The sequence below is a fragment of the Mus caroli genome, chromosome 17, assembly GCF_900094665.2.
Source record: "Mus caroli chromosome 17, CAROLI_EIJ_v1.1, whole genome shotgun sequence".
Taxonomy (NCBI): Eukaryota; Metazoa; Chordata; class Mammalia; order Rodentia; family Muridae; genus Mus; species Mus caroli.
The window spans coordinates 1,883,024-1,893,758 of record NC_034586.1 but is presented as its reverse complement, the minus strand read 5'-3'; the positions used below and the strand labels follow the sequence as shown (position 1 = coordinate 1,893,758).

Here is a 10,735-nt window from a genome sequence, read left to right as displayed (position 1 = left end):
AGAGAGAGAGAGAGAGAGAGAGAGAGAGAGAGAGAGAGAGAGAGAAGCATAGAGCAGATCCCTCAGTCAAGCTGAGTGGCTGGCCTCTCACCTTCCCCCAGAGTTATCAAGTCCAGAGCAGCTTTCCTTCCTGTTACCCTAAAAGCCTGGTTCAGGCTGTCAGTGAGGTGAGGGTAAATGACCAAGTGACCAGATCGAAGGGCACTGCAGAACTTCACTGTTTGTTCTTGAGGGGCCTTACTTTGTAACTTGGGTTGTCCTGGAACTCAATAGGTAGCTGAGACACATTGAACACATTAGCAGTTCGCCTCATAGGTGCTGGGGTATGCCCAGCTAGCAAGTCATTTCTTAGGAGAATGCATCATACAAATGACACTCAAGACCTGAGAATGCCTTTCTTGTCACCACCATCACAGGTTCCTAAAAGGGTGAGCCCTGACTGAACAGGACTCTCACACCTGAGACCTGAAAGGGAGCAGCAGGAATCAGGACAGGGTCACTGTAACACACTACCAACCACCTTTCAAAGATCTCCTCGGAAGGGACACTCTGCTCCCCAGTACTGTTTTGGGGTACCATACAATGTACTGGGGTGCACTGGGCATCCCCATATTCTATCTGTGGCTCTTGGCTTTGTCCCACCTGGAGCTCCCCCAGTTAGCTTCCATGGCCGTGGTCTTTTACACAAGAATAGAGAAGCAGTCCGGCCATTCATTCACTTCCATTTCTCCTCTGCAAAGCCCTAGGAGTGTGTAATCCTTCCCCAGGGAAAATCATGGAGTCCGTGCTTTACTTACTGTGTGTGTAAGGCACCAAACAGCACTTAGCACTCATTCGAAAGAAGCCTGAGCTTTGTCTGTTCTAGCTTTCTAACTCTCAGCATTAAAACAAAAGGACCGGGACTGGAGAAATGGCTCAGCGATCAAGAATGCAAACGCAATGCTCTTAATCAAGAGGAACCTGGGTTCAGAGTTGGCACAGACAGGCAACTCACAGTATAAACAGACAGCGTAAGAAAGAGTGGTGTCCCAAGCAAAGGACGGGCAGTGCCCTGACATGCACTCAACCACGAGGACCTCCCACATCACCAGGCATCCCCGTCGGGACACCCATGCGTTCAGTGCGCTTTGAGTATCTGCACAGCTCTCTGCTTCCACTCAAGCCCAAGAGCTGAAGAGGCAAGGCCATGGTGGACAGCTACTTGGAGTCTACAAAGCAACAATGAAGTGTGGAGCTGGACAGGGCTGAACATCACCTAATTGATGGGGCAGCCTTGTTCTCGATCGTACCCTGAAGCAAGACAAGAGTGTGCTCACTCAGGAAAGCAGGTAGGCAAAGAGTGAAGGGCATACACTCTGGAGTTGATCAGAAAGTCTACACTGAAGGCCTTCAGCAACCAGCCTGCCAGCAACATTCCCAAAAGCGGAAAAGCAAATTCCTTTCAGGATAGAGAAAACAAGTGCCCACGCCTGACAACTAGTACCCCTAGCCATGGCCCTGCTGGACCCCTGACCATGGCCCTGCTGGACCCCTGACCATGGCCCTGCTGGACCACTAACCATGGTCCTGCTAGACTCTCAGTCACAGCCTGCTAGACTCTAACCATCCTCTCTCCATCAGGAGAGAGTGTCTCATTATGGTCATTCTTCCTTTAACCCTAAACCATCCCAGAACTAAAGACAACAAGTGTGCCAGTCCCTGAATCCGCTTCCTCAGGAAACTGCCTACTTGGCAAGACTTTCTACCTCCACTTCCAAGGTCACCCATACCTCACTAGGCAAAGTGAATTTATTATTTAAAATTACATATAAACAGCAAAAAGAAAATCTAAGACATTACAATGGATTCTTAATTCAGTTGGTAATGCTTCAAAACTTAGATGTCAACTCCTAGATCAATTTTGGGATTCCCAATCATTTCTGAAGAGTAGATGAACTTCTGAGACACCCACAACAGAAAGCCAGGAACCCACACTGGGAATATGGAACTGTCTCCGCTAATCACTGCGCCTGGCTTTCTGAGGTTTATTTCAGGACCTGGAGCAGTGGCTGCCGTACTGCTCAGCCAGCACGCATTATCTAAACAGTTCCCAGAAATACCCAGCCAGCTAAAGCGCTTCCCCAATAGACTTGTTCCCTGTTTCCAAAAGTCTGCGTGAGGCAGAAAGCTGAGAAAAAGAAAAGAGACCATTCTGTATAATGATTCGATTTTCCAGTTTGGGTTTTTATCCTCTGTAACGGAGCAACATTTTGCACTGGCGCAAAGCCAGCAAATGACTAGGAGAACCGGGAGATGGCATCATCTGCCACAGCACAGCAACCTGTAATTCCTTGCATTGTCACAATTCACTCCTCCCAGGCCCCATCCCCAGCTGCCCCCCCCCAAATCAGGCCCCTACTCTGCAAAACCATATAGTTGCCATTCACACCGTTAAAATGAGCCAGTTCTAAGCCCAAGGCCCCAAACACTCATGGTCCAGGTATCAGGGCAGGCCCTGGCAGCATCAGCATCACCCAAAGGGAGCAACAGGGGTCCTACACAACTGCCTGTGTCTACGCAGCACTGGCTAAAACGTGGGTGCTCTATAAATAACTTGCTGCTACTAGGGTGTCTGGGGCAGCCACATACCTCACAGCACACAAAAATGCTAATGTTCACATCAATGTTGCTGCTTCCCAACAGTGTTTAGGATCTGATATCATCTATCCATAACTCAAGAGCTCACTACATTACAAGATTAACAGTGTTAAAATATATAAACATGTGTGTGTCACATCTCTCTCTGTCACACACATATACACAAACTTACCTGTCCATACGAAAGAAAGGATCTAACAACATGGTCAAAATATATTGTATACAAAGAAAAGTAAATAAATCTTTAAAAAGAGAGAGAGGTTGAGAGAGAGAGAGTAATCATGACAGCTTATTTCCACATCCAATCAAACAACACCCCAGGTTTCTCCCTTATGATACCATGGCCAGTGATGACACGATCACACATCTCCAGAAAAAACCAAATCCACAGTCTCAGCATTACAAAAGAAATCAACCGATTAATAAGATTAAAAAGAAAAACATCACAGGTGCCCCAGTGGAACCTAAGGAAGGCTTTTTACTAATAAACTATGACATGGCATTTTTTTTTTTAAAAAAAGCCTAATTATAACATGCAGTGAGAGGCAGCAAGGTCAAAATTTGACACAAAGCCGAGAAAAAGCAACTCCTCTTTGCTGTTTACAAAGGTGAAGAGCCTGAAGAGAAGCCGGCATGAAGGAGATACCCCTAGTGCTACCCAGCCATACCTACAAACCGTTAAACAGCGAGTTCTGTACTGTCGATGTCTTGCCAGTGTAAGAAGATGCACAGCTAAACACTGGTTATTTTCTAGCAATCTATTCCAAAAAAGAAAAGGTGTGGTCCTGTTATCCAGGAGTTTCTAGATTTCATCAAACTCGACTTCCTTCCAGAAGAGCTGAATAAGAGAAAACTTTTGCCTAGCTCTCACATTCGTATTTCCTCAAGGCCAGAATGCTGAGAGAGAGAGCACCCTAAAGGTGGTCAGCACAGGCTGCCCCTTGTCGGCTGACAGGTCATTCCAGAGTCTGCTGCCTTTAACAATGGAAACCACTGTCTCCCGTGGATGCTCAGCCTGGCCTGCAAGTAAACATTACTGTAAGAAACAATTTCGTTTCCCCATTAGTTTATCTGTCATGTTAGCAGTAGCCTCCTAACATACTTGGCACTCACCCATACGGAGCTGACTTTGGAAACAACCTGCTGGGTCCTACTTACAGTTAAGTCAACTTCAAGAAAGAGTTGGCTTAAAATTGTTCTGAATGAGTAGAGTTCTTGCCCAGCACACACAAAGCCCTGGGTTCAATCCCAGGGACACACAAAATCTACTATACTAGCAGCCCATACTGGCAACCCTGGCACACAGGGGGATGAGTCAGAAGTTCAAGGTCATCGTCTGCTACATAGCAAGTTCCAGGTCAGCCTGGGAACATCCAACTGCATCTAAATTTAAGATAATAAGAATAATAATAATAAACCTTCAAAAGTAAACTACATTTGGTGAAAACTTACTGAAGACGTGCGTGATTACACTCCAGTAAATTCAGTTGGTGTAAACGGTGAGCCATGACAGTAAATGTATATCAATAGCATATTTGCTCAAATGGAAGCATAGGTAATCCAAATAGATTCCTAAGGACACTCAGGTAGTAACTAATGATACCTAAATCTGTTTCTAGTCATTGAGCTTCTAAGAGAAAAAAAGAGCCACTGAAGTACATCAAGGTTTCCAACGCGTGTTAATTATTCAGTCACCTAATTAAACCAAAAAGGGTCAGTTAGTCTTATGCAAATAGCCTCCAAACCAAGCCTAACTGCACGGGGAAATATTCTGCATCTGTGATCCATAAACACCTTGGTGTGTGCAGCTCTGCACAGTGCTCCTCCCCCCGACTACAGGGAGCAAGGACTGAGCCTTGGGATTCCTCAGCCTCAAGCATGCATCCACAGCTCCAAGCATGCATCCAGCAATTGTGCACACACAGCATTCACACATACAAAGTGATGAGCGCACACACAGCAAGCTTGTACATATAACAAGCCTGCTTGTACATACACACAGCGAGCTTGCATCCACAGCAAGCATGTAGCATGCTTTTCCCGGGCCACAGAGAACCACAGAAGCCTCCTGGAAAAAGCACTCCTCTGAAAAGGCACACACAGGCCACAATGCCCCAGTTCCAAAACTGCCTATGGCCCCTTAAGTAAAAATAGTTCTGCTGTAGTGCCATACAAATTTCAAAACATCTATTTTGTAAATGTAAATATTACACAAAAATTAATGGGATTCTTATTAATATTCATTTTCAGCTTTCCATAAATCTGTTGTTTTTTAAGCAACACACAGCAGTTCTCTCAAACATAAATATCAAATTTACAAAATCAAAGCGGCATGAGTCACAAAATAAGGCTCAGAATGCAGGGCTCCAGGACCTGGGCAGCGACAGCTGGACACAGCAATAGCAAAAAAAAAAAAAAAAAAAACCAAAACCAAAACAAAAAAAAAAACCAGTAATAGGCCAATAGGCCACCTCCCTAAACCTGCCGTGACCCAAGTGCATCTGAGCTGCTCCCAGAACAAGCTGGGAAATTTCATAGACCCAGAAAAATTTTAAGTCACCCCTGCTGGGAAAAGACAGGGTTAAATAATAGAAAGGATTGTGTTCTAGGTTTGCCGATTGCGACAGTAACATTGGTGTACAGCCTAGGGAATCGATGCTGCTGTCCTATCAGAAGTCACCCTTGCACATACACCAGCCCAAATTATAAAGGAATATATGCTCCATTAATAAAAGAAACAGAACTGAAAACAACACCCCTGTTACACTGATTTCTTTATAAGGTGACTGTGTGCGGTAAGATTACTAAACCTTCCTGCAGCTAGTCCTGTATTTTTCAAATTAGTTCTCAGAGCAGAATTACTGGTATTCTCGGAGCACACTGAAGACGTTACTCTCTCGGCTTCAGTGAGGAAGCAGGATATTGGTTAGAGTGCACTGGTTAATGTGTGCTCTGGATTATACCCATACCCAGGACACATTTCTCACACGATGCGATGCTGACAAAAATACAGTGACCAAAAGCCTGGCCAAAAATGCATCCTTAACTGCAGACAGACAAAACCAAAAGGAAAATAGGAGAAAGGTTATTTCCAGTTAGAATAAAGGGAAGAGCATGTGCCAGGAATAAACCCGACTTAATATTAATGTGAGTTTAATTTTCTACTCGCTGTCTTAAAACTATTATAAAAATAGTCAAATTAAGTAATAGAAAAAAAATCAAGGTACCTAACATAACTGATTTTGAGTTACAAATATTTTCATCCCATACAACACACATACACACAAACACATACACACACACACACACACACAAACCCTACATTTTTTATATGGGGGGGGGGTGTTTTTATTTCTTAAATAACAGGCCTTTTTGTATGAGCCATGGCTACTAAATTCACCCAACCAGATAACAGTCATCTATACCTAGGCAAATATATAAATGTAGGCCATCGTGGCGTCTTGATAAGATCTGAAGTACCAAGCAACCTAAGGTTTGTGGAAGAGGGGATGGACCAACCTTATAAGACACTGTATCTTAGCTTCATTTTAAGAAATAAGGAAGAATCCTGGGGCTTCCTGCCTTGTAACCCTAAACTAGCTTACACTTTACTATATCTATAAACTAAAAATAAAATAACATACACAGAATTCAAGACAAATGTATACTTACTGAAAGTTTACGTATGTGAGCAGTCCTTAGGACTCCTTTTGAGACTGGCTCTATCTAAATACTTACATTTTTTTAAAAAATCATAAACTGGCTTGTTTCAATCTTTAAAAGACCTCTCTCAACAACAAGCAGGTTTTATTCCCAGTAACCAAAAAAAAAAAAAAAAATTGCCATCCAACACAAACCATTTGCTTAAAATCAAAAATGAAACTAAATGTATTAAAAGCCAAAAAAAGATTTATTTTTCCATTATTTAATATGAGTTTGTAATTTATGACCTATACCCTGGCATAATTTAATAATGTGGACAAGTGACTACCTAACACAGCTATCATAACAAATACTAAATAATACTGTCCTTCCAAAAGCAAAACAAAAGGAAAAAATAAAAGTATGAAAAGAAACAATCTACATGTTACCGGTAAGGTAACTAAGAGAAATCTGTGAATTGAGGTCATATGTCTGCCCTTTTTTTCTCTGAGATAAAAAAAGCTATTCCCAAGGGCCACCAAGGCTATAAAGGATACACTCTCATTCCAAGAAAACAAAAAATACTTACAATGATTTGTACCATTAAGAAATAATGCTCTAAAGTAACAGGAACCTACATCTGCTTCTAGTTTCCTCCCTTTATAGCTTACAAAGATGAGAAGTTTTAATTATTACATGGACTTCTCTTTCTGTGGGTCGAAAACAAAAATTGAAACCCCAAGTTTTCCATCTAGAACAGGGAAATATTTTTTATTAAAGTAGAACTCCGTGACCCGTGTAGACTTGGAAGCAGCAGATATCAGGTGCCAAGTCAACCAGGTCTCTCCTCAAATCCACAGTTAATTGTAAAGCACACCTCCCTAAAAAAAATGAGCTAAATTAAAAACAAACAAACAAATAAACCACTGCTATTCTCTTCTAACAGATAAGAAAACATCACAGCATTAAGATGTGAATAGAAGAAAAATTATTTGGAAGAAACAGTACCCAGTAGAACTTGCCTTAAATATTCTTGCTCTAATTCAAAAGCAGTTTGAATAAAGCTCACATTACTTAGCCTAACAAAATAGGAGAAAAAGGGGGGCATTTCTATATGCTACAAATCAAAAGAAGATATGTGCTTTAGCATTTCAAAGAAATATTCATTGCCTCTTTTGGTCAATTGTTCTCTACAAAAATTCGTTTTGTTTCACAGATTTTGGAACACCAGTTCTAAGCAGCACTCCTCGTCCACATGACCATCTTAAAATGGTCGCAATTATGAGAACACAAATCACTAAAAATGCAGAGCTTTATTCTGGCTCTAAGCTAATTAAGAATCACCAATTATATAGCTTTCTTCTGATTTTTAGATAATTAAATATCAGTAAGAAATGTTATAGCGTTTCAGAATACTGAAATCTTAATGCGTTAAACTGTAAACTGGTAGTATTAAAATATATTCAATTAGATCTATAAAAAGCAGACTTTTATAAAAAGCTTGACAAAGCCCAAACTGGTCCAGTCTTTGCATTAATTATATCCCAATACTCCTATCTTCAGTCCACAATTAAAGCCCACGATAAATGTAATGTTCATATTGTAAGATTTGTCATCGAAGACCCAAGTTTTATAAATGCCCAATACTGGACAACAGCATGTTTCTCTGTATTCAATCCTCTATTACTAACTATGATTCATAACAATTTAAGCTCTAAATAGTATTCAATCTTCCATCTGCTTGGAATAGAGTTCAGTTATTATTTGTGTCAGGAATTTTTGTGACTGTACTGCTCCGCACTTCTATTTACATCAGCAGTGCTAAATGCCCAATGGTGAGAGGGGAGCCAATCAGATGGCAGATTAGATGTCAACTCAGAGGCAGCTGTCTGGAGACTATTACAGCCAGTTTACCTCCACAATTCAAATTCCAAACCTTGCAAAGGAGAGATCAAGTCAGTCTTTAGGCTCAGCCTACTAGCAAGAAACAGCCAGAGCGCAAGACACTTCCTAACAACGCTGTAGGACTTGGGAGACAGCAAAATCAAGAAAATCCACACAAATACGATCCACAACGACCCATTTTCTCTGGCCTACTACCTTACTAGGTTTGCTGAAAAAAAAAAAGGAAAACCTAACCCATGATCAAAATAAGTTCCATCGATCCGGAATCTATTCCTTCAACATCGCCTCCCGGTTGAAGGTGACTCCTTCCAAGGAGCCCTTAGCCCCATAATGGATCTCTCCCCAGCTATTCTTAGGAACGAATCGATGTTATTTTACAATATTTCGCCTCCGCCTCGTTGTAAATCTGGGTCTTATTCTTGCTGGTAAACATCCAAACTCCACCAGCCACGGCTGTCACAAAGCTAACCTCGTCCCCCCCCCCACCCCCCCCCACCCGTGCCTCCTCGCAAGGGGAATGGGAAACCGACTGGGGCCCGGAGAGAGAAAGTTCCTCTCTCCCCGCGCCCACTCAGGGCACACCGTGGGCGCCGGCGGAGTCAAGCCGGGCCCCGGAGCCCGCTGCCCCGAGAGCCCTCCCCGGGCGGGCGCGGCCTGGGACACCGAGGTCCCGTCCCGGGCCTGGCACGGGCGCGCAGCGCGCAGCGAGGGCGCGGGGCACCCCGGCTCCCCAGCCCCGCCAGCTCCGGCCCCGGTCCGGCGGCGCCGCGCCCCCGCCACCCCCGCCAACCGCCGGGAAAAGTACCAGGCGAAGAAAGAAAGTCGGGCTCGCGGCGCGAGGCCCGGGCGGAAGCAGGCCCGGCCGGGCGCGGGGGTTACCTGGGATCTGCCCATGGTCGGTCCGGGGGTGCCGGGGCTCATCGCCGGGTGACTCCTTTGTTGCGCGGCCGCCCAGGCCGGGCTGGCAGCGGCGTACTGGGCGCCTAGGTCCTTGCCCAAGCCCATGCCCGCGGCCGCCTGCTGGCCACCCGCCGCCGCCCCCGCCGCCGCCTGGGACTGGGGCTGCGACGGCGGCGGCGGCGCGCTGGAGCTGCTGTAGTCCGGGTAGCTACCGCCGTAGCTCCTCATCATGGGGCTGGGTGAGGTGAGCAGCTGGTTGAGGGTCGGTGTAGCCCCCGACGGGTGCTGGTTCTGGCCGGCGAAGCGCTGGAAGCCCCCCGCCGCCGCCGCCGCGCCGGCGGCCGCCTTGCTGAGGCTCGCGGCCCCGCCGCCCCCGGGGCCCATCATCATGCCGCCGCCCTGCTGCCGCGGGGAGCTCAGCACCCCGTACCCCGAGGACGAGCTCCCATAGCCGCCGCCACCGCCTCCTCCTGCTGCTGCTGCTGCTGCCGCCGCCGCCGCGGCCGCCGCCGCCACAGCTCCGGCTCCTGCTGCCGCTGCCGCTGCTCCTCCTGCTCCTCCTGCTCCTCCTCCTCCTCCACCTCCTCCGCTGCCTCCTCCTCCTCCGCCGCCGCCGCCGCCGCCGCCCGCGCCGGGCCGGCTGTAGCCCGGATAATGGTTGTACTGGCTGTTGGGGTACCCTTCGTGGGAGTTCTGCAGGGGGTCCATGCTGCTGGGGGCCCCGGCGGCGGCAGAGGCGGAGTGCATCATCCCCATCCCGGGGCTTTGTTGTCCGCCATGTTGATCAAAGCAAGGCCCAGCGCGGCCGCCGGGGCCGCCGCTAGCAGGGGCAGCGCTGCCATAGTAATTATTAAACTCCGAGACGGCCGCTGGGCCGCCGCCGCCGCCCCCGGGCACGGCGACCGACGCGGGCTGCTGCTGCGCGCCCAGGCCCGGGTGCTCATAGCGGCTGCCCGCCGGCTCCCCCATCTTGGGCGGCGCGTCGTCCTCGTCGCCCGGCTTGCTCAGCAGAGGCTGGCCCTGCGGGTCAGCCTGATTGCCCGCGACACTGTCCTTGGCGCCTCCATGTTGCGGCTGCTCCATGTCCGGGCCGGGCTGAGGCGCGCCGCCGCCCGCACCGCCCAGGCTGTTGTTGGCAGTGGGATGCTGCTGCTGCGGCGGTGGCGGCGGCTGCTGCTGCTGTGGCTGCGGCGGCTGCGGCTGCTGGAACTGGTTTAGCTGCTGCTGTAGTGCGTGGTGGTGGTGGAGGTGGTGGAGGTGGTGGGCATGGTGGTGGTGGTGGTGGTGGGCATGGTGGTGGTGGTGCTGCTGATGGGGCGGTGCAGCGGGGGCCTCGCCAACGGCTTTCAGTTTGTGGTTGGGGAGCAGCCCGGTCTCCATGGCCGAGCCGAGGCCCGCCGAGGAGGAAGAGGCCGCGACGGCGGCGGAGGAGGACAGCGCGGCGGCGCTTCCACCCTCCTTGAGAGCCGCCTCGGAGCCGCCGCTCTGCGCGCTGTTGGAGCTGGCGGCCGCCGCGGCGCTCGCGCTATGGGCCATGTTCAGGTCGTGACGGGGATGCAGGGGGTGGTGGTGCACATTATTCAGGCCTCCGTCGCCGCCCCCCAGGATGGGGCCCGGAGCCGCCACCGCGCCGCGCGCGCCCGTCTCCAGG

The 10,735-nt window shown here is 48.2% G+C and overlaps 1 protein-coding gene across 2 annotated transcripts in view; it reads right to left on the bottom strand.

Moving 5' to 3' along the window:
• The window catches only part of Arid1b (AT-rich interaction domain 1B), a 350,213-nt gene extending 339,578 nt beyond the window's left edge, over window positions 1-10,635 (bottom strand). For both annotated transcript variants that reach the window (XM_029471378.1, XM_021186013.2), the window contains exon 1: window positions 9,064-10,635. In XM_029471378.1, coding sequence (XP_029327238.1) covers window positions 9,064-10,620 — 1,557 coding nt within the window. In that variant the 5' untranslated portion in view covers window positions 10,621-10,635. The remainder of the gene's footprint in view (window positions 1-9,063) is intronic.
• Window positions 10,636-10,735: the final 100 nt, after the last annotated feature.